The sequence below is a fragment of the Zophobas morio genome, unplaced genomic scaffold (assembly GCF_036711695.1).
Source record: "Zophobas morio isolate AGI-343-1 ecotype UQ-CSIRO unplaced genomic scaffold, CSIRO_AGI_Zmor_V1 ptg000012l, whole genome shotgun sequence".
Classification (NCBI taxonomy): Eukaryota; Metazoa; Arthropoda; class Insecta; order Coleoptera; family Tenebrionidae; genus Zophobas; species Zophobas morio.
This window is the reverse complement of record NW_026972117.1, coordinates 6,909,053-6,934,034: the sequence shown is the minus strand read 5'-3', so window position 1 is coordinate 6,934,034 and position 24,982 is coordinate 6,909,053. Positions and strand designations below refer to the sequence as shown.

Sequence of the window (24,982 nt, the reverse complement as noted above, 5' to 3'; positions counted from 1 at the left end):
CAGAGAGTCATCCGCTATCTCTTACAGATACGGCGGACCCCCAATAAATGAACAAAATGGGTTAAAAGCACAGGAAAATATGTTTACTCGGTTTGTTTAGCAACAAAGTTGCGAAACGCGTTATTAAACACAACAAAAAGTCCAAAATAAAAATAAAAAATCAACGTCACGAATAAATCCAGCAGTTTTGCTCTAAAACCGAACCAACACATTTTTTTAACACAAAACAATTAATGACCTTCTATTCGTAAATATTATTCAAACAATAAAACACCATTATGTGGCTTTGTTTAAATAAATAGTTGACAAAAACCGGTATTAATGCGGTTTTTGTAAGACCGACTGGTGGCTGCTGAGATCATTCGCAATAATTGATATCGTATGAAGTACCCACTTTCCAAATAATTAATAATTACCAGTGATAAGAGAATAGGGTTAAAGATCACGTCAATAAAACAATTTTCAATGCTAAGTTTTAAATAAATTGTCGTAAAGCTGCCACGAGAGTGTATTTTTCTGCGGGACGTTAGACTGAATTTTGTTGTAGAGTAACTTTGTGTCGCGGTTGTGTAGTTGAGAGAAGATGGTAAGTAATTTTTGTATTTGATTATTTTATACAACAGTTATTTTTATATTATAAGTTTCGATGTTTATAACTATTGGAATATTTTAAAATAAATTCACATAAGGGCTACTAAAATTATTTTTTTATTAATTTTTTATGGTCTCGATTTCTAACAAAGCCACGGAAATGTTTGCTGATAACACTATCTTGAGTTGAGAGCCCCCCGTGGAAGTATTTGTGATATTATAATATTTCCATTCAATGTTTTATTTATTTTAGTGGTAATATCCTAATATCTAAAACTATAAAACTGTGTATTGTACAGCGACGTAGTCTTTAAAATAAGCCAAATTTAAATTTAAGTAGGTAAGATAAGACTTTTTTGAAATCTGTGTGTAATGTTTATCAATCTGTTTGTAAAATTTTAAGGACTTCATTGCATTAATGTTTTTAAAACGATGTACGTTAAGATATGATAATCTAATCTGTCTGCAGAGATTGACGCACTTTTACGTTTTCAAGTACTCAATAAAAAAGGACAATTTAAAGGTCCACTTTTTAAAAATATTTTCTTTTTTCATCCTGAAATAATACCAAAATTCAAAATCAAAGGACTAATTTTGGCTTGAGAGAAAACATGCAAAAAAAACTAAATTTAATGGAGACTTGTTCGCTCTGTAAATAAAGGGAAACATATTTTTTTATTGATAATTTTTTAAGTTATGTTGGAAATGAAATTGGGTGTTATCCGGATCATAAAAAAAATAAAATAGCTTTACCTATAATCTTACTCTATTAAATTTTCGAACATAAAATAATAAAAATCTCATTGGGATTAGGAATTTTTTTTCTTTCTTCAAAAACAAATGGCACTTAATGAAATAAAACATAATTTTTGAGTTCTAAATTCATTAAAAAATGTATTTAATTCCGTGATAGGAAAAAGAGATTTTAAAATTTTATGATTTTAAAAGTCAGTGAGATATTACCGAAATTTTTATTTATCACCACATCAAAAAAAAAAAAAAACAAAATCTAGTAAAGTCGTAATTTTTTAGAAATTATGCTCAACTTAATGGAGTCCGTTTATTCTTGAAACAAAATAGGAAATGAAACTGACTGTTATCAGGATCACGAAAAAAATTAAATTGGATAATCTTAAATTATTAATGTTGTGATATTTTAGAAAATTTTGAATTTAAAATAAAAAAAAATCATTGGATAATGGATATAACAAACATTTTTCAGTGGAATTTGGACTTAGAAAATGACTTAGAAGTTCACTAAAGTTATTTTTTTAGAAATTACGCTGAATTTAATGGAGACCTGTTTATTTTTTAAAGAAAGTAACAAATGAAATTGGCTCTTAACAGAATAACGAAAAAAAAAATAATTAGATTTGTAAACTTAAATTATTATTAATTACTTTCCTTTAAAAAGTGCCTGCTGAATTCGTTAAAAATTTAACAAATTCCGTAATTAAACGCGACAAGAGATGTTCAAAATTTGTAGTTTCAAAATTGAGTGAAACATTATCGTAATTTTTATTTATCACCACATTCAAAACAAAAAAAAAATCGACATTTCTGGTCTGGTTATCAAAAAAAAAAAAAAACACCAAGTATGTTAGAATATTTACAAAAAAAAACTGTTATGGGAATCTCTCATTCAAAAATACATAGTTTTAAGAATCTTCTTTTTTCACACCTTTTCCTGAAAAAAATTGAGGTCTGAGAATTTTTTTGTCTTTGTAGTGAATTCGTTCCCATTTTGTGAACTGTGTCCTCAAAAATTTTGAAAAAATAATTGTCGCACCATTATAAAATTTAAAAAATTATTTCCTTTAATTGGAGTCTTTTGTATTCTTGAAATAAATTACGAAATAAATATAGCTGCTATTCAGGACATTTTTAGCAATTTTTTTAAGAGAAAGATGTATTTTTAAACTTTGAAAATAGTTTCATAGTCTGAAAATATTGAAGTTGTATTTTTTTTTAAATATTCACCGCAAAATAACAAGAATCTCTCAGTGGAATTTGGACTTAAAAAATGACTTAGAAGTACACTAAAGTTAATTTTTTCGAAATAACGCTGAATTTAATGGAGACCTGTTTATTTTTTAAAGAAAGTAAGAAATGAAATTGGCTCTTAACAGAATAACAAAAAAAAAAAAAAAATTAATAAGATTTGTAAACTTAAACTATTATTAATTATTTTCCTTTAAAAAGTGCCTGCTGAATTCGTTAAAAATTGAACAAATTCCGTAATTAATCGCGACAAGAGATGTTCAAAATTTGTAGTTTCAAATTTGAGTGAAATATAACCGTAATTTTTATTTATCACCAGATTCAAATTAAAAAAATCGACATTTCTGGTCTGTTTATAAAAAAAAAAACACCAAGTCTGTTAGAATATTTACAAAAAAAAACTGTTATGGTAATCACTCATTCAAAAATACATAGTTTTAAGAATCTTCTTTTTTCATACCTTTTCTTGAAAAAAATGAGGTCTGAGAAATCTTTTTTGTCTTTGGAGTGAATTCGTTCCCATTTTGTAAACTGTGTCCTCAAAAATCTCGAAAAAATAATTGTCGCACCATTATAAAATTAAAAAAATTATTTCCCTTAATTGGAGTCTTTTGTATTCTTGAAATAAATTACGAAATAAATTTAGCCGCTATTAGGACTTTCTTAGCAATTTTCTTAAGAGAACGATGTATTTTTAAACTCTGAAAATAGTTTCAAAGTCTGAAAATATTGAAGTTGTAATTTTTTTTAAATATTCACTGCAAAATAACAAGAATCTCTCAGTGGAATTTGGACTTAAAAAATGACTTAGAAGTACACTAAAGTTAATTTTTTCGAAATAACGCTGAATTTAATGGAGACCTGTTTATTTTTTAAAGAAAGTAAGAAATGAAATTGGCTCTTAACAGAATAACAAAAAAAAAAAAATAATAAGATTTGTAAACTTAAACTATTATTAATTATTTTCCTTTAAAAAGTGCCTGCTGAATTCGTTAAAAATTTAACAAATTCCGTAATTAATCGCGACAAGAGATGTTCAAAATTTGTAGTTTCAAATTTGAGTGAAATATAACCGTAATTTTTATTTATCACCAGATTCAAATAAAAAAAATCGACATTTCTGGTCTGTTTATAAAAAAAAAACACCAAGTCTGTTAGAATATTTACAAAAAAAAACTGTTATGGGAATCACGCATTCAAAAATACATAGTTTTAAGAATCTTCTTTTTTCACACCTTTTCTTGAAAATAATTGAGGTCTGAGAAATCTTTTTTGTCTTTGTAGTGAATTCGTTCCCATTTTGTGAACTGTGTCCTCAAAAATTTCGAAAAAATAATTGTCGCACCATTATAAAATTAAAAAAAATATTTCCCTTAATTGGAGTCTTCTGTATTCTTGAAATAAATTACGAAATAAATTTGGCTGCTATTAGGACTTTCTTAGCAATTTTCTTAAGAGAACGATGTATTTTTAAACTCTGAAAATAGTTTCAAAGTCTGAAAATATTGAAGTTGTAATTTTTTTTAAATATTCACCGCAAAATAACAAGAATCTCTCAGTGGAATTTGGACTTAAAAAATGACTTAGAAGTACACTAAAGTTAATTTTTTCGAAATAACGCTGAATTTAATGGAGACCTGTTTATTTTTTAAAGAAAGTAAGAAATGAAATTGGCTCTTAACAGAATAACAAAAAAAAAAAAAAATTAATAAGATTTGTAAACTTAAACTATTATTAATTATTTTCCTTTAAAAAGTGCCTGCTGAATTCGTTAAAAATTTAACAAATTCCGTAATTAATCGCGACAAGAGATGTTCAAAATTTGTAGTTTCAAAATTGAGTGAAACATTATCGTAATTTTTATTTATCACCACATTCAAAACAAAAAAAAAATCGACATTTCTGGTCTGGTTATCAAAAAAAAAAAAAAACACCAAGTATGTTAGAATATTTACAAAAAAAAACTGTTATGGGAATCTCTCATTCAAAAATACATAGTTTTAAAAATCTTCTTTTTTCACACCTTTTCCTGAAAAAAATTGAGGTCTGAGAAATCTTTTTTGTCTTTGGAGTGAATTCGTTCCCATTTTGTAAACTGTGTCCTCAAAAATTTCGAAAAAATAATTGTCGCACCATTATAAAATTAAAAAAATTATTTCTCTTAATTGGAGTCTTTTGTATTCTTGAAATAAATTACGAAATAAATTTAGCTGCTATTAGGACTTTCTTAGCAATTTTCTTAAGAGAACGATGTATTTTTAAACTCTGAAAATAGTTTCAAAGTCTGAAAATATTGAAGTTGTAATTTTTTTTAAATATTCACCGCAAAATAACAAGAATCTCTCAGTGGAATTTGGACTTAAAAAATGACTTAGAAGTACACTAAAGTTAACTTTTTCGAAATAACGCTGAATTTAATGGAGACCTGTTTATTTTTTAAAGAAAGTAAGAAATGAAATTGGCGCTTAACAGAATAACGAAAAAAAAAATAATTAGATTTGTAAACTTAAACTATTATTAATTATTTTCCTTTAAAAAGTGCCTGCTGAATTCGTTAAAAATTTAACAAATTCCGTAATTAATCGCGACAAGAGATGTTCAAAATTTGTAGTTTCAAATTTGAGTGAAATATAACCGTAATTTTTATTTATCACCAGATTCAAATAAAAAAAATCGACATTTCTGGTCTGTTTATAAAAAAAAAACACCAAGTCTGTTAGAATATTTACAAAAAAAAACTGTTATGGGAATCACGCATTCAAAAATACATAGTTTTAAGAATCTTCTTTTTTCACACCTTTTCTTGAAAATAATTGAGGTCTGAGAAATCTTTTTTGTCTTTGTAGTGAATTCGTTCCCATTTTGTGAACTGTGTCCTCAAAAATTTCGAAAAAATAATTGTCGCACCATTATAAAATTAAAAAAAATATTTCCCTTAATTGGAGTCTTTTGTATTCTTGAAATAAATTACGAAATAAATTTAGCTGCTATTAGGACTTTCTTAGCAATTTTCTTAAGAGAACGATGTATTTTTAAACTCTGAAAATAGTTTCAAAGTCTGAAAATATTGAAGTTGTAATTTTTTTTATATATTCACCGCAAAATAACAAGAATCTCTCAGTGGAATTTGGACTTAAAAAATGACTTAGAAGTACACTAAAGTTAATTTTTTCGAAATAACGCTGAATTTAATGGAGACCTGTTTATTTTTTAAAGAAAGTAAGAAATGAAATTGGCTCTTAACAGAATAACAAAAAAAAAAAAAAAATTAATAAGATTTGTAAACTTAAACTATTATTAATTATTTTCCTTTAAAAAATGCCTGCTGAATTCGTTAAAAATTTAACAAATTTCGTAATTAAACGCGACAAGAGATGTTCAAAATTTGTACTTTCAAAATTGAGTGAAATATTATCGTAATTTTTATTTATCACACATCCAAAACAAAAAAATTACATTTCTTGTCTGCTTGTCAAGAAAATACTGAGTCTGTTAGAAAATTTACAAAAAAAAATGTGTTATGAGAATCATTCATTCAAAAACACATAGTTTCAAGAATTTTCATTTCCGCACCTTTACCTGAAAAAAATGAGGTCTGAGAACTGTCTTTTGTCTTTGGAGTAAATTCATTCCCATTTTGTGAACTCTGTCTTCAAAAATTTCGAAAAAATAAATGTCGTACCATCATAATTTAAAAAAATATATTTCCCTTAATGGAGTCTTTTGCATTTTGAAACTTTGAAAATAGTTTCATAGTCTGAAGAATATTAAAGTTGTATTTTTTTTTAGAAATTACGCTGAATTTAATGAAGATCTGTTTATTCTTGAAACAAATTAGGAAATAGAATTTGGTCTTATAAGGATTACGAAAAAAATTGTTGTAATTTTTAAAAAAATTTTGGAGTTAAAATTAAAAAAACAATCATTGGAATTAGAAAATGAGTAAATAAATCGTAAAAACGTTTTTATTTTTCCTCAAAAATAAACGGAACTTTGGGTAACCCAAAACCCACGAGATTTTTTTCCAAATCTAACTTAAATAAAAATTGCATTTGCCATCGCTTCAAAAGTACTCCTAGAAAAAGATTTGCTCGTTTTGAAGGAAACAGGTCTACCACAAAATTTCCAAACTCTTTCATTGTGAAACATCAATAACCATAATAGCTATTTGATGAAAGTGTTAACGCAATCCAAAACAAATAGAATAACTAATCAACAAACATAAAACAAAATCACTAAAATACGCGGAAATACACTTTTCTCTATCAAAGGTCATCTTGGCACGCCACTTTTACCAAACACAAGATTAAAATAAGTCGCCATCGCTTGCTTGATTATAATTAAACGTCATCAATACCCAAAAATATCCAAAAAAAAAACTAAGAATAGCCACACAAACCAAAATTCCAAACCACCTATAACTGGGTTACATTTTCGAAACCCAGAAAAGATAAACACGCCGCGTCAACCACAAATCACTTTTATCGCCCAATTGTTTACAAACAATGTCGACTTCCTGCCCTCTGCTCCACTGGGTTATTGTACAACAAAGCCATTTCAGAATTTTGCAATTAATCATAGCCAGTTCACGTGCACGAAGTTCAAAATCTCGCATCTAAAAATAGACCCAAACGTCAATTTTGTTATTGTTTTGGGTCTATTTATAAAAACGTCCGGATTTTCAGGATAATCGTACGACGGTGACACTACAATAAAAAATCAAACACAACACCGTTGACGATAACACAAAAAATAAACACAAAAATCACGAGCTGCACGTGACTTGGGTCAAGCGACTCGGGAATTTGGGCTTCCCATTTCGATTAAGTGAGATTTTTCTCAGTGTTTAAATGCGAGTCTAAAAAAGTCATACTGAGAATGGTAATGAAAGGCCTTTTGTGCGCTTATCTTATCAATGTTTTGACTCGTCGGAGAATCAAAATTACCCGTTGTGTTTTGGGTTTCTCTAATGGCAACAATGATGGAAGGAACATCTGTATTGCATCATGTAGACTTATCAGGGATGAGATCTTTACGACGTAATAGGGACATATAGATAAATATTTTTAATTTCTGTAATATAATAATTATATCGCTAATAATAGCAATTTTATTGGAATGTTATGGAACGGTGTAGACATTTATGGCCGCATTTCTTGCAATAAATAGATCGCGATAAATAAAATAGCACGACAAATATTTTTATTAGCTGCATTTAAATGATTTATGTAATATGACTGATATAAAATTTCGTTCTTGTATTTTTAGACTGCCAAAGTTCTCCAATATGACACAAGGGAGCTGGAAACATTCCTCCCCCACAGCCAACCAGCTTACCTCCACTCAGTTTCATCCACCCCGTAAGTACCACCCTCACACCACCCATCACTGTCTGTCTTCTATGTTTAACGCTATCCCTTGTTATAGAAATTATTACATGGGTTGTTCGTACGAAGCCAACCTAAAACAATATTTGCTTTCAACTAAAGCAACCCCCAGATATTATGGAACTGTTTACGATTGTTATATACCTCCACCAAAATTTGGCTACATTAGGTATCAAATTTCAACCCTTGCATGCTAATTTTACTCCATTTTGATTACAAATGCATGCTTTTTCCAAAAGAAAAACTCAAAATTAACTAATACGATTTTTCCAGAGCCTCTCCCCTTCCAATAAATCCAAAAAATCCAAAAGTCGGAAAGCAAAAAACTCCAAAAATTTCCAATAAATGCAAGAAGTTCAAGAAATCCAATGATTCAAAAAAATCGAAAATTTCCAAAAAATCCCAAAAATCAAAATTTAAAAAATCCAAAAATCTTTAAAACTCAACCCTATAATAACTCTAAGAATCCAAAAAATTTAAAATATCTCAATATAAAAAAAAAAAAATCCAAAAAAATCACAAAATGAAAGAAAAGAAACGAAAACCCCAAAAAATCTAAAATATCCATACAATCCGAAAGAAATTCAAAAACTCAAGAAACTAAGGAAATCCAAGAAACTCAAAAAAACTCGAAAATCCAGAATCCAAAAATCCAAAAAGTCATAAAATAAAGAACCAAATAATAAAAATTATTGAAATAATCGAAAAAAATGGAACAGAACCAAAAAAAAATCCAAAGAAACCAAAAAATTCAAAGAAACCAAAGATTCCAAAAAAATTTAAAAATGCAAAAAATCCAAAAAACAAAAAAGTTTAAAATGTCTCTAAAGTTGAAAGAATCGAATAAATCGAAAGAATCCAAAGACTCCATGGATACCAACAAAATCCAAAAAAATCCAAGGAATTTAAAACATTAAAAAATCGCAAAACAAATAATTCTAAAAAATTTCCAAAATATGCACGAGATTCAAGAAAAATCCAAAGAAACCAAAAAATAGAAAAAATTCAAAAAATACAGAAACTCGAAACTATTCAAAGACTCGAAGGAATTCAAAGAATCAAAGGAATCCAAAGAATTCATAGGATCAAAAAAAAATCTAAAAAATCTGAAAAACAAAAATTTCCAAAAAAGTAAAAAAATCCAAGTAATTCAGGAAATTCAAAAGTACTCGAGAATCAGTAATTCCGAAAATCCAAAAATTGGAAATATCCTGAACATCCAAAAAACAAAAAATAAAAAAAATGAAATACATAATATAAATTATTTAAATAATTGCAAAAACGGAATCAATCCATCAACGAATCCAAAGAATCCAAAGAATCCAGAGAATAGGAAGAACCCAAAGAAACTAAAGATTCCAAAAAAATCCAAAAAATCCAAAAAGCGAAAAAGTATAAAATGTCTAAAAAGTTTAAAGAATCGAAAGAATCCAAGGAGTAAGAAGAATCAATAGGATTAAAAAAAAATCCAAAAATAAAAAAAAATGAAAAAAAAACTGAAAAATTGGAAAAGCAAAAAATTCTAAAAATTTCCAAAAAATCCCATAAAATCAAAGAATTTAAAAAATCCAAAAATTCTGAAAACTCAACCCTATAATAACTCTAAGAATCAAAAAAATTTGAAACAACCCAATATAAAAAAAATTCAAAAAAAAATCACAAAATGAAAAAAAAAAGACAAGCAAAAAACGCAAAAAATCCGAAAGAAATCCAAAAACTCAAGAAACTAAGGAAATCCAAGAAATCCAAGAAACTCAAAAAAACTCGAGAATCCAGGGCCCAAAAATCAAAAAAATTGGAAAATATCTTAAAAAACCAAAAACCCAAAAATTCAAAAATTAAAACACCAAATAATAAAAATCATTGAAATAATCGAAAAAAATGGAACAGATACAAAAAAATACAAAGAATCCAAAGAATCCAAAGAATCCAAATAATCTAGAGAATCCACAGAATCCGCATAATCCACAGAATCCAACGAATCCAACGAATCCAACGAATCCAACGAATCCAAAGAATCCAAAGAATCCAAAGATTGTAAAGAATCTAGAGAATCTAGAGAATCCAAAGAATCCAAAGAATCCAAAGAATACAAAGAATCCCAAGAATCCCAAGAATCCAAAGAATCCAAAGAATCCAAAGAATCCAAAGAATCCAAAGAATCCAAAGAATCCAAAGAATCCAAAGAATCCAAAGAACCGAAAGAATTCAAAGAATGCAAAGAATCCAAAGAATTCAAAGAGTCCGAAGAATCCAAAGAAGTTAAAGAATCCAAAAATTTAAAAAACGAAATAATTCGAAAAGCAAAAAATTCCAAAAATTTGCAACAAAGCAAGAAGTTTAAGAAATCCAATAATTCAAAAAAATCGAAAATTTCCAAAAATCAAAAAATTTAAAAAATCCAAAAAACTCAACTCTATAATAATAAAATAAAAAAAAAATCTAAAATATCCACACAATCCAAAAAGAAATCTAAGAAATCCTAGAAACTCAAAAAAACTCGAGAATCCAGTAATCATAGAAATCCAAAAAATTGGAAATATCCAAAAAACCCAAAAAGTCAAAAAATAAAAAACCGACTAATAAAAATAAATCAGATAATCGAAAAAGTGAAACAATCTAGAAAAAAATCGAAAGAATCCAAAGAATCCAGGGAATCTAAGGAATCCAAAGAATGCAAAGAATGCAAAGAATCAAAGAATCGAAAGAATCGAAAGAATCGAAAGGATCGCAAGAATCGAAAGAATCGAAAAGATCGAAAGAATCGAACGAATTGAAAAAGCAAAAAGTCTGAAAAATCTAAAAAGTTGAAAGACTCGAAGGAATCCAAAGAATCCATAGAATCCAAAAAATCCAAAAAATCCAAAAGACTCAACTCTATAATAATAAAATAAAAAAAAAAAATTAAAATATCCACACAATCCAAAAAGAAACTCGAAAATCCAGTAATCCTAAAAATCCAAAAAATTGGAAATATCCAAAAAACCCAAAAAGTCAAAAAATAAAAAACCGAATAATAAAAATAAATCAGATAATCGAAAAAGTGGAACAATCTAGAAAAAAATCGAAAGAATCCAAAGAATCCACAGAATCCAAAAAATCCAAAAAATCCGAAAAATCCAAAAAATGTAAACAAAAATGAAAAGAATTCCAAAAATTTCGAATAAATGCAAGAAGTTCAAGAAATCCAATGATTAAAATCCAAAAAATTTTAAATATCTCCAGTATAAAAAAAATACAAAAAAAATCACAAAACGAAAAAAAAGAAACAAAGAACCCAAAAAATCTAAAATATCCATACAATCCAAAAGAAATCCAAAAACTCAAGAAACGCAGGAAATCCAAGAAACTTAAAAACCCTTGCATGCTAATTTTACTCCATTTTGAATACAAATGCATGCTTTTTCCAAAAGAAAAACTCAAAATTAACTAATACGATTTTTCCAGAGCCTCTCCCCTTCCAATCAAAGTCGACATTCCAGACAACGCCAAAAACGTGGACACGACACCGGAAGACTTTGACCCGTTCAAAACCAGACATCTTGAACACCCTGTATCGTACGTAGCGCGACTCAGCAACAAGAACTTTCATTATATTGTTTTGTGTTTAGGAGCGGTGGGACACTGACCCATCTGTTGAAGTCGTCTTTGGGTACCGGGATTTTGTCCATGCCGGCTGCTTTCAAAGCGTCTGGGTTGTGGATGGGCGTGTTTGCGACCATCTTAGTGTCCATAATTTGCACCTACTGTGCTTACAATTTGGTTATTTGTGCCCATGTTTTGTACAAGAAGGCGGGCAAAACTACCATGACGTACGCGGAAGTTGCTGAAGAGGCGTGCTTGAGGGGTCCTCCATGGAGTAGGAAATATGGATTTGTGGCAAAGTAAGAAACTTGAAAGTGCGTCATTCTGGTACTATTTTCTGAATTCTAGGCAGATTGTTCTATGGGGTATCTTCGTCACGTATTTTGCCACTGGGAGTTGCTATGCTGTTATTGTAGCCGAAAATTTCAACTACGTGGCCTTTAACTATATAGGGACTTATGATAAAAGAATCTCGGTGGCTCTACTTTTTCTACCATTTTTGTGTATCGCGTATGTGCCTAATTTGAAGTCTTTGGCACCGGTCTCCATGGTGGCCAACGTCTGCATGACTGTGGGTCTTGGAATCACCGGCTACTACCTCCTGACTGACATACCATCCCTATCCGAAAGACCAGCAGTTGCAAATTTTTCGTCGTTACCCATTTGTATAAGTATCGTCATCTTTGCAATAGAAGCAATTGGAGTGGTACTAGTACTAGCACTATAATCACAATTTGTAATAACAAGTACATTTCTAGGTCATGCCTCTAGAAAACAACATGAAATCACCACAAAAGTTCGTCGGAATTTTTGGCGTGTTGAACCAAGGTATGACGTTTGTGACCATCATCTACGTAATGCTGGGTTTCTTGGGCTACCTCAAGTACGGAGAAGCCACAGCAGACTCAATCACGCTGAATCTCCCAAAGGAAGAATAGTAAGACCTCACAATTTTTATTTCTATTTTTGTTTTCACAAAAACATTCTTTTCCAGTGCTGCTCAAGCGGTGAACCTGCTCATCGGTCTGTCAGTCTTTTTCACCTACGGTTTAGTCTTCTACGTCTGTCTCGACATCTTCTGGAACGAAGTTAAACATCGATACGCTTCCAAGGAAAAACTGGCCAATTACGCCCTAAGGACGGTTCTAGTGATGATTAACATCATCATCGCTGTCCTTGTTCCCGAAATCGTGCCCTTCGTGTCGCTTATTGGTGCTTTTTGTTTCTCCATTCTGGGACTCATGTGTCCTGTGGTTATCGAAATTTTGGTGTTTTGGGACGACGGTTTTGGTAGGTTTAATTGGAAGTTGGGGAAGCATGTGGTTATTGTATTTATGGCAGGACTGGCGTGCGTTTTTGGGTCGAAGTCTGCCATTGCCGGTATTGTTAAAACTTTCCAGTAGGGGTTTTTTGGTCTCGTTGTTGGTACTGAAATGGTGCCGAGTGAATATGTGATATTATTTATGTATGTGGTAGGATTATATTGTTTGAGTTGTACCTATTGATGATCTAGTTTGGGTATAAAACAAGAAATTAGTTGTATATGTATTGTAAGTAATTTAGTGCGGATGTTTAAATTATTAAATTAATATTTTGTATTTATTTATTTAAAAAAATATACGATTGACTTAAACTGTATTTAGTTCAAAAAGTTTAAAAAATCCAAAAATTCGAAAATCCACTAATTCCAATAATCTAATGATAATCTAAGAAACGAAATAAATCCAAAAAAAAATCCAAAGAATTCAGAGAAAACAAAAAGTATTAGAATCAAAAAAGAAATGCAAGAAATTTAAGACATTCAATGATCCAAAAATCTAGAAGTACAAGAAGTCCGAAAAGATGAAAAAATTCAAAAAGTGTAAAAAGTCTAAAATATCCAAAAGGTTCATTAATCCAAACAATCCCAAAGAAACCCAAAAATCTAAGAAATTCAGGAAATCCAAGAAATCTAAAACATAAAAAAAAATCGAGAATCCAAAAAACAATGAATTCTAAAATGTCTAAAATGTTGAAAGAATCGAAGGAATCCAAAGAATCCATAAAATGCAAAAAATTCGAAAAATTGAAACAAATCGAAAACAATAAATTCTAGAAATTTTCAACAAATGCAAGAAGTTCAAGATATCCAAAAAAATAAAAGCCTATAACAATTCCAAAAATCCAAAAAACGCAAAAACTCAAAATAAAAAACCGAATAATAAAAATTTTTCAAATAATCGAAAAATCCAAAGAAACCAAAGGATCGAAACAATCGAAAGAATTCATTAAATCCAAGGAATCTATGGAATCCAAAGAATCCACAGAATTCACAGCTTCCAAAGAATCCAAAGAATCCAAAAAATCCAAAGAATCCAAAGAATCCAAAGAATCTAAAGAATTCAAGGATCCAAAGAATCCAAAGAACCTAAAGATTCCAAATAAATCCAAAAAATCCACAAAGGAAAAAAACTCTAAAAGGTCTAAAAAGTTGAAAGAATCGAAGGAATCCGAATAATTCATATAATCCAAAAGAAATCCAAAAAATCTAAAAAATTAAAAAAACAATGCAATGCAAGAAGTTTAAGAAATCCAATGATTCAAAAAAATCGAAAATTTTCAAAAATCAAAGAATTTAAAAAATTCAAAAAACAACCCTATAATGATAAAATAAAAAAACAAATCTAAAATATCCATAGAATCCAAAAGAGATCCAAGAAATCCAAGAAATCCAAGAAACAAAAAAAAAACTTGAGAATCCAGTAATTCTATAAATCCAAAAAATTGGAAATATCCTAAAATTCCAAAAGACCCAAGAAGCCAAAAAATTAAAAATCGAATAATAAAAATAATTCATACAATCGAAAAAGCGGAACAGATCCAAAAAAAATCCGAAGTATCCAAAGAATCAAAAGAATTCAAAGAATCCAAGGAATTCAAAGAATCGAAAGAATCGAAAGAATCCAAAGAATCCAGAAAGCAAAAAGTTTAAAATGTCTAAAAAGTTCCAAGAAACGAGGGAAGAATTCATTGAATGCAAAAAATCCAAAAAATTAAAAAAAAATGAAAAAAATCGAAAAAAAAAATTCAAAAATTTCCAATAAATGCAAGAACTTCAAGAAATCCAATGCAAAAAAATCGAAAATTTCAAAAAATCCCAAAAATCAAAGAATTTAAAAAATCTCTAAGAATAAAGAAATTTAAAATAACCAAATATAAAAAAAATCCAAAAAAATCACAAAATGAAAAAAAGAGAAGCAAAAAAACGCAAAAAATCCGAAAGAAATCCAAAAACTCAAGAAACTAAGGAAATCCAAGAAATCTAAGAAACTCAAAAAAACTAGAGAATCTAGTGCCCAAAAATAAAAAAAATTGGAAAATATCCTAAAAAACCAAAAACTCAAAAATTCAAAAAATAAAAAACCAAATAATAAAAATGATTGAAATAATCGAAAAAAATGGAACAGATACAAAACAAATACAAAGAATCCAAAGAATCCAAAGGATCCAAAGAATCCAAAGGATCCAAAGAATCCAAAGAATCCAAATAATCCAAAAAGGAAAAAAGTCTAAAATGTCCAAGAAGTTGAAAGAATCGAAGGAACCCAAAGAATCCAAAATAAATCCAAAAAATCCAAAAAAAATGAAAAAAATCGAAAAAAAAAAAAGAAAAATTTTACAACAAATGCAAGAAATTCAAGAAATCCAATGATCCAAAAAAATCGAAAACTTCCAAAAAAATCCGAAAATCAAAGAATTTAAAAATAATCAAAAATACTTAAAAACTAACCCTATAATAATTCTAAATAACAGAAATATAAAAAAATTAAAAAATCACAGAAAACCCAAAAAATCCACACAATCCAAAAGAAATCCAAAAACTCAAGAAATTCAGGAAATCCAAAATATCCAAGAATCTCCAAAAAACTCGAGAATCCAGTAATTCCAAAGATACAAAAAATTGGAAATATCCTAAAAATCCAAAAAACCAAAAGTCAAAAAATAAAAACGAAATAAGTAATTAAAATTATTCAAATAATCGAAAAATCAAAGAATCCAAAGGATCCAAAGAATCCAAAAAATCCAAAGAAACAAACTAAAGATTCCAAAAAAATTCAGAAAATCCAAAAACCAAAAAAAGTCCAAAATGAACAAAAAGTTGAAAGAATCGAAGAAATCCAAAAAATCCAAAAAAAAAAAAAATGAAAAAAATTGAAAAGCAAAAAATTTCAAAAATTTACAACAAATGCAAGAAATTCAAGAAATCCAATGATCTAAAAAATCAAAAATTACCAAAAAAAAAAAAATTTAATAACTCCAAAAATCCTAAAAAACGCAACCCCCTAATAATTATGAAAATTCAAAAAATCTAAAATATCCCAAAGATAAAAAAAAATCCAGAGAATTCAGAGAATCCAAGGAATCCAAGTTGTCCAAGTAATTCGAAGAATCCAAAGAAACTAAAGATTCTGAAAAAATTCAAAAAATTTAAAACCCCTAAAAAGACTAACAAGTTTAAAGAATCAATTCAAAAAAATCCAAAAATTCGAAAAGCAAAGAATTTCAAAAATTTCCAAGGAATGCAAGAAATTCAAGAAATGTAATGATCCAAAAAATCGAAAATGTCCAAAAATGAAAAAAAATCAATTTAAAAAAATCCAAAAATCAAAGAAATAAAAAACTTAAAAAATCCTAATAAACTCAATCTAATAATTACACAAAATTCAAAAAATCTAAAATATCCCAAAAATAAAAAAAAATCCGAAGAATCTGAAGAATCCAAGAAACCCCGAGATTCCAGAGAATTCAGAGAATCCAGAGAATCCAAGGAATCCAAGTTATCCAAGTAATTCGAAGAATCCAAAGAAACTAAAGATTCTGAAAAAAATAAAAAAATTTGAAACCGCTAAAAAGACTAAAAAGTTTTAAAGAATCAATTCAAAAAAATTCAAAAATTCGAAAAGTAAAGAATTTCAAAAATTTCCAAGGAATGCAAGAAATTCAAGAAATGTAATCCAAACAATCGAAAATGTCCAAAAATGAAAAAAAAACAATCAATTTAAAAAATCCAAAAAACCTAAAGAACTCAAAAATTATTCAGATGATCGAAAAAATGGAACACATCCAAAAAATATTTCAAAGAATCCAAAATCCAAAGAAAACAAAGAAAACAAAGAAAACAAAGAATCCAAAGGATCCAAAGAATCCAAAGGATCCAAAGAAAGAAATAAAGATTCCAAGAAAATCCAGAAAATCCAAAAACCAAAAAAGTCTAAAATGACTAAATAGTTGAAAGAATCCAAGGAATCCAAAGAATCCAAGAAATCCAAAAAATCCAAAAAAAAACAAAATAATGAAAAAAATTGAAAAGCAAAATATTCCAAAAATTTACAACAAATGCAAGAAATTCAAGAAATCCAATGATCCAAAAAATCGAAAATTTCCAAAAAACCTCAAAAATTAAAGAAATTTAAAACTCCAAAAATCCTAAAAAAAAACACAACCCCATAATAATTATGAAAATTCAAAAAATCTAAAATATCCCAAAAATAAAAAAATCCTAAGAATCCGAAGAATCCAGAGAATCCAAGAAATTCAAGTTATCCGAGTAATTCGAAAAATCCAAAGAAACTATATAGAAAGAAGATAAAAGAAAAAATTCAAAAAATTTAAAACCCCTAAAAAGACTAAAAAGTTTAAAGAATCAATTCAAAAAAATCCAAAAATTCGAAAAGCAAAGAATTTCAAAAATTTCTAAGAATGCAAAAAATTCAAGAAATGTAATGATCCAAAAAATTGAAAATGTCCAAAAATGAAACATAATATATCAATTTAAAAATCCAAAAAACCTAAAGAACTCAAAAATTATTGAAATAATCGAAAAAATGGAACACATCCAAAAAAAAATTCGAAGAATCCATAATCCAAAGAAAACGAAGAAAACAAAGAATCCAAAGGATCCAAAGAATCCAAAGAATCCTAATAATTATAAAAATTTAAAAAATCTAAAATATCCCAAAAATAAAAAAAAATCCGAAGAATCCAAGAAATCCCGAGAATTCAGAGAACCCAAGGAATCCAAGTTATCCAAGTAATTCGAAAAATCCAAACTAAAGATTCTGACAAAATTCAAAAAATTTAAAACCCCTAAAAAGACAAAAAAGTCTAAAGAATCAATTCAAAAATTTCCAAGGAATGCAAGAAATTCAAGAAATGTAATGATACAAAAAATCGAAACTATCCAAAACGAAAAAAAAAATCAATCGATTTAAAAAATCCAAAATACCTAAAGGACTCAACTCTATTAATTCTAAAATTTCAAAAAATTGAAAGTATCCCAAAAATAAAAAAATCTAAAAATTGAAAAACACAAAACAAAAATCCAAGAAATTCAAGAAATCCGACAATTCCAAAAATCCAAAAAATTGAATACATTAAAAAATCCAGAATATCCAGAGAATCCAGAAAATCCAGAAAATCCAAAGATCCAAAAATTCGAAAAATCGGAAAAATCCGAAAAATCCAAAAAATCAAAAAATAAATTAGTTAAAAATACTAGTTCATATTCACTTGATCTCTTTATTTTTTTTAATTTTAATTCCACTGTTTTACCATTGGGCTAAAATGGTATTTGATAAACAATCATGTTAATGTCACAAGAAATTTCACTAATTCTAGGTCTAGTTCTAATTTTAATACTAGGAAAAAAGCCAAAATCGCCTCTCGGACCTTAAATCTGGGCTTTCCTCAACTGCTAAAATTGGCGCGCAGACAGAAACAGGTGAAACATTTTTGATACTTATCTAAAATTAGATTGCATCAGATATCAATTTTAATTAATATAGAAGTTACAAACAACAAGAATTATTTCTTATTAAATATTTTTTTTACGATGCAACATTGAAAAAGTTTAAAAACATTACAAGTCATATTTTAGTATAAATCTTGCTCAATATTTTCCCAAACAACGTTGTTAGTTTATCGTAGTGAATTGCAATAAGAAGGTCAACACTGAATACACAGTCCGGTACAACTGAAACATTTTTTTGATAAAATACAATAAACACAATCGTATACGAAATTACTCTGATCAATAAATTGTAATTCATGGTGATAATCCCAGAACTAGACAACACCATATTACGTTGGCTCTGCTGCAAAAGTAGTAGAAGAAGTCTGCGATTTTTTCTATTCCACAAATACCAAGAAGTGTTAACAGCAGAATAAAAAGTCCGTTCAAACTGTAAAATTACGTAAGTCTTTAAAATTTGTTAAAATCGGGGCAGCTTTTACCTCGTTTTCGACGAGTTGGCCAAGCAGACAGAATGCCATAACTACGAAACCTGAGATAACTACTATGAACGAAATTCTCACCATAAGTGCGTAAGTTTTCAATAACAAAACGGCGTCAGTGTTGATTTTGAACGACAACAGTAAAGCTTACAGGAATAAGGATTATAGCTACAATAAACACTACGCCAGTAGCAGCATTATAAAACAATTTGTAGTAAAGGAAATTGTTAATGTAATCTAAAAATCTGCATTACGTTATAGTAGTAACTAGTCTTGCAATTTCTGACTATACTTACTTAAGTAAAGTCTGATGATGTCGAATGCAGCAAATTATTTCGTGATTTACTCTGTCTTGATAATTTTCATTTCCTGGAAGATTTACAACTTCCGAAATATCTACATCATTGTCCAGATTGTCCAGTCGTTTATTAAGCAAGCAACACTGGTTGTACAAATGCATCAATAAATAAAGAATACCTGTGGTGCAGGCCAATGTAGTAAAGGCGGTATGGTAAAACGACAAATAAAAAATAGTCGTGAAAGGAAAGCTCCACTTTCCGAACACATCTGTGAACACCTTCACAGGAAGCATAATTTCGTACTCATCTCCATACCAGGGTAATCCGCTGGTACCGGCTAAAATGCACATAATTATCGAAATTTTGTAAAACAGTAAAAGTCGTTTGGCCGTTTTTTCAAAAATTTTGAAATTTTCTTCTCCCATCTCGTGCAAATCCCACAAGTCCGGGAATATTTTGCAATAAATTTCGTTAAACTCGTTTGTTGAGGTGTATGTAGAAATGTAGAAAGATATTGTCTAAAATATCTCGGTTTAATTTTTTTAATTTTCTTTTTTTGGTTGTCTTACAACTAAAGCGCCAGCAAGTAGTGCTGCGTATTGAGTGAAAATTAAATTCCACTGATTGGTTATTGCTACGAACAATATCTGAGACACGTACTCCAGAAATATAAAACCGAAAAATCCGAAAGAAAGTGGGCGTAAAAATTTGTGGCAGACTAGTGCAGAAAGTACACCAAGAATCTCATATAAAATGTCGTCTGCAAAGTAGTCTATTATTATAAAACAGTGTTGTAGAAGTGGGTGATTACCTTTCAATATTTGTGGTTTGGGTGGTCCTATTGTTAACAAATACGTAACAAATTGGCACAATTTATTTTTCAGTTTTTGCATCATAGTTTAAAAATATCTGAAACCTGAAGTTCACTACGCAGATACTAATTCTTTCCAACTGATCATTTTTAGCTTCAACTTTCATTATAGCTAGAAGAAATTATATCTTTTAATTTATTTATTATTAAATAAATGACCCCTTGTCTTTTGATCAGTGTTAACGCATCCATTTTTCAGTGATATCAGAAGGCCATCTAAAGGTTGGATTATTAAATATTTCTAATGTCTATTAAATAATTAATAATAACTGTTTAGCATTATAGAATATCCCGTTATACGATGACATACACGTCACAAAATAAAAAACCTTCTTTAACCAAAGCTCAAAAAACTAAAATTTTAAGTTCGAATGAAAAAAGAGCCCACATTCTAGTTTTCACTATCTACAATCTTTTGGCTCTAAAATTTTAGTCAGATGATTAGGGACAGGAGTAATTTTCAGACAAATCGAGACACGTTAACCGAGATAGTTTGATACGATCTAAATCCGAAAATTTTGATCTAAAAGAGCACCGAAAAGATTGTTCAAAAAATTACGTAGTGAGAACACACAAGATGCTGCTGATTAACATTCAAACAGTTATTAGTAGAAGATATCGATAGCAATAATCAGCTGACTGATATGATTAAAAAGACAAGCATTAGGAAACTATTTAATTTAGGTCACTTATCATAAATAATGGCTTGGATTTGAGGTACGTTATTGATCAAATAATACCCTTGGGCATTAAGAATAATTGCATAATATTATTATTTATCGAAAATACAAAAAAATGGAAAAACTCTTAAAAAACCAAAAACTTCTAAAAGTACAAGAATACCAAAGAGATAAAAAAAAATGCAAAAAATCTCAAGAAATCTAAGACATCCAAGAACTTCAAAAAAACTCGAGAATCAGTAATTTCGAAAATCCAAAAAATTGTAAAATTCTTAAAAATCCAAAAAAGCAAAAAAATCAAAGAATAAAAAAATAATAAAAATTAATCCAAAACATCCACATATTTCAAAAAAATCCATAAATCCAAACAATCCAAAAAAAATCACAAAATTCAAAAAGCAAATAATTCCATAAAGCTCCAAGAATTCTAAGAAATCCAAGATATTTAAAAAAACTGTAGAATTCAGTAATTCCAAAAATCCAAGAAATTCGAAATATCCTAAAAATCCAAAAAACCCAAAAAATCAGAAAATTAAAAAAAACGAAATACTAAATTACTAAAAATTATTCAAATAATCGAAAAAGTGAGAAAAATACAAAAAAAATACAAAATAGCCAAAGAATCCAAAGGATCCGAAGAAACCGTAGAATTTGAAGAACCCTTCGAAACCAAAAAATCCAAAAAATTTATAATGCAAAAAAAATTCAAAAAGTAGGAAATTATGAAAGGTCTAAAAAGTCGAAACAATTCAAATAATCCGAAGAATCCGAAAAATCCGAAGAATTCCAAGAATCCGAAGAATCCGAAAAATCCGAAGAATCCGAAGAGTCTAAAGAATCCAAAGAATCCAAAAAATCCAAAAAATTAAAAAAATCACACTCCAAAAAGCAAATAATTTCATAAAGTTCCGAAGAAATCTAAAAAATCCAAGATACTCAAAAGAACTGTAGAATCCAGTAATTTCGAAAATCCAAAAAATTTGAAATATCCTAAAAATGCAAAAAACAAAGAAACGAAATAATAAAAATTATTCAAATAATCGAAAAAATGGAATAAATCCATCAACGAATCCAAAGAATTCACAGAATCCGAAGAATCTAAAGAACCCAAAAATCCAAAGAAAAAAATCAAAAAAATAAAAAATTCAAAAAATCCATAAATCCAAACAATCTAAAACATTTAAAAAAACCTCAAAATTCAAAAAGCAAATAATTCCATAAAGCTCCAAGAAATCCAAGATACTTAAAAAAAACTGTAGAATTCAGTAATTCCAAAAATCGAAAAAATTCGAAATATCCTAAAAATCCAAAAAACCCAATAAAATCAGAAAATTAAAAAAAAACGAAATACTTAATAACTAAAACTTATTCAAATAATCGAAAAAGTGGGATAAATAAAAAAAATATACAAAATAGCGAAATAATCCAAAGTTTCCGAGGGATAAAAAGGATCCAAAGAATCCGAAGAATTCGTAAAATCGGAAGAATCCAACGAAACCAAAGAATACAAAGTTTCAAATTCCAAAAAATTCAAAAAGTAAAAAATTGTAAAAGGTCTAAAAAGTCGAAAGGATTCAAAGAATTTGGAAAATCCGAAAAGTCCAAAGAATCCAAAGAATCCAAAAGAATCCAAAAAAAAAAAAAAAAAATCCAAAAAAATTAAACAATGCGAAAAATCCATATGGTTCAAAAAATTCCATAAATCCAAACATTCCAAAAAATTAAAAAAAACACAAAATTTAAAAAGCAAATGATTCCATAAAGCTCCACGGAATCTGAGAAATCCAAGATACTTAAAAAAACTAGCAGAATTCAGTAATTCCAAAAATTCAAAAAATTCGAAATAATCTAAAAATCAAAAAACCCAAAAAATCAGAAAATAAAAAAAACGAATTATTTAATTACTAAAAATTACTCAAATAATCGAAAAAGTGGGATAAATCCAAAAAAAAAAAAATCCAAAATTGCCAAAGAATCCGAAGAATCCGAAGAAACCAAAGAATGCAAAAAATATAAAAATCCAAATAATTCAAAGAATTCGAAGAAACCAAAGAACCCAGAAATCCAAAAATAAAAATCCAAAAAAATAAAAAATCCAAAAAATCCATAAATCCAAACAATCTAAAACATTTAAAAAAACCTCAAAATTCAAAAAGCAAATAATTCCATAAAGCTCCAAGAAATCCAAGATACTTAAAAAAAACTGTAGAATTCAGTAATTCCAAAAATCGAAAAAATTCGAAATATCCTAAAAATCCAAAAAACCCAATAAAATCAGAAAATTAAAAAAAAAAACGAAATACTTAATAACTAAAACTTATTCAAATAATCGAAAAAGTGGGATAAATCCAAAAAAAAATATACAAAATAGCGTAATAATCCAAAGTTTCCGAGGGATAAAAAGGATCCGAAGAATCCGAAGAATTCGTAAAATCGGAAGAATCCAACGAAACCAAATAATACAAAATTTCAAATTCCAAAAAATTCAAAAAGTAAAAAATTGTAAAAGGTCTAAAAAGTCGAAAGGATTCAAAGAATCTGGAAAATCCGAAAAGTCCAAAGAATCCAAAGAATCCAAAAATCCAAAGAATCCAAAAGAATCCAAAGAAAAAAAATCCAAAAAAATTAAACAATGCGAAAAATCCATATGGTTAAAAAAAATCCATAAATCCAAACATTCCAAAAAATTAAAAAAACACAAAATCCAAATAGCAAATGATTCCATAAAGCTCCACGGAATCTGAGAAATCCAAGATACTTAAAAAAACTAGCAGAATTCAGTAATTCCAAAAATTCAAAAAATTCGAAATAATCTAAAAATCAAAAACCCAAAAAATCAGAAAATAAAAAAAAGACGAATTATTTAATTACTAAAAATTACTCAAATAATCGAAAAAGTGGGATAAATCCAAAAAAAATCCAAAATTGCCAAAGAATCCGAAGAATCCGAAGAACCCAAAGAAACCAAAGAATGCAAAAAATAAAAAAATCCAAAGAATTCAAAGAATCCGAAGAAACCAAAGAACCCAAAAATCCAAAGAAATAAAAAATCTAAAATATCCATATTATTAAAAAATCCATAAATCCAAATAATCTAAAACATTTAAAAAAAACCTCAAAATTCAAAAAGCAAATAATTCCATAAAGCTCCAAGAAATCCAAGATACTTAAAAAAAACTGTAGGATTCAGTAATTCCAAACATCGAAAATTTCGAAATATCCTAAAAATCCAAAAAACCCAATACAATCAGAAAAATAAAAAAAACGAAATACTTAATTACTAAAAATTATTCAAATAATCGAAAAAGTGGGATAAATCCAAAAAAAATATCCAAAATAGCGAAATAATCCAAAGTTTCAGAAGGATCCAAAGGATCTGAAGAATCCGAAGAATCCGTAAAATCGGAAGAATCCAACGAAACCAAAGAATACAAAAATTTAAAATTCCAAAAAATTCAAAAAGTAAAAAATTGTAAAAGGTATAAAAAGTCGAATGGATTCAAAGAATCCGGAAAATCCGAAGAATCCAAAGAATCCAATGAATCCAAATAATTCCAAGAATTCAAAGAATCCAAAGAATCCAAAGAATTAAAAAAATCCAAAGAATTAAAAAAAATCACAAAATCCAAAAGCAAATAATTCCATAAAGTTCCAAGAAATGATTCTCAAAAAAACTGTAGAATCCTGTAAATTCAAAATTCCAAAAAATTGAAAACATACTAACAATCCAAAAATCAAAAGATAAAGAAACGAAATAATAAAAATTATTCAAATATAATCTAAAAAATGTAATAAATCAATCAACGAATCCAAAGAATTCAAACAATCCGAAGAATCCAAAGAATGCGAAGAACCCGAAAAATCCGAGAAATCCGAAGAATCCGACGAATCTAAAGAATACAAAGGATCCAAAAGAATCCAAAGAAAATCCAAAAAAATTTAAAAATGCAAAAAATCCATATGGTTCAAAAAAATCCATAAATCCAAACAATCCAAAAAATTAAAAAAAAACACAAAATTGAAAAAGCAAATGATTTCATAAAGCTCTACGGAATCTGAGACATCCAAGATATTTAAAAACACTGTAGAATTCAGTAATTCCAAAAATCCAAAAATATCCAAATATCGTAAAAATAAAAAAAATCCAAAAAATTCGAATTACCTTAAAAATCTAAAGAACCCAGAAAAATCAGAAATTAAAAAAAAACGAAATAATTAATAAAAATTATTCAAATATTCGAAAAAATGGGATAAATACGAAAAACAATCCAAAAAAGCCAAAGAAGCCAAAGGATT

At 28.0% G+C, this 24,982-nt stretch overlaps 2 protein-coding genes across 3 annotated transcripts; both read left to right on the top strand.

Annotated features, from left to right (window-relative positions):
• The first annotated feature begins 324 nt into the window (after positions 1–324).
• Positions 325–13,197, top strand: LOC135127697 (proton-coupled amino acid transporter-like protein pathetic). Of its 2 annotated transcripts, XM_064054254.1 has the most exons (8): positions 325–586; positions 7,861–7,952; positions 8,020–8,148; positions 11,427–11,537; positions 11,591–11,863; positions 11,913–12,270; positions 12,323–12,501; positions 12,559–13,197. In XM_064054254.1, exons 1-8 carry the CDS (start codon positions 584–586, stop codon positions 12,965–12,967), a joined length of 1,554 nt encoding a protein of 517 aa, XP_063910324.1. In that variant the 5' UTR covers positions 325–583; the 3' UTR covers positions 12,968–13,197. The 2 variants fall into 2 exon arrangements, with proteins under 2 accessions (XP_063910324.1, XP_063910325.1); XM_064054255.1 differs by lacking the exon at positions 8,020–8,148.
• Positions 9,944–11,417, top strand: LOC135127748 (processed variable antigen-like; the record flags this gene model as incomplete). Its single annotated transcript, XM_064054339.1, has 2 exons — positions 9,944–10,341; positions 10,653–11,417. Coding segments are annotated over 2 exons (519 nt in total), but the record flags the coding sequence as incomplete, so codon positions are not given.
• Positions 13,198–24,982: the final 11,785 nt, after the last annotated feature.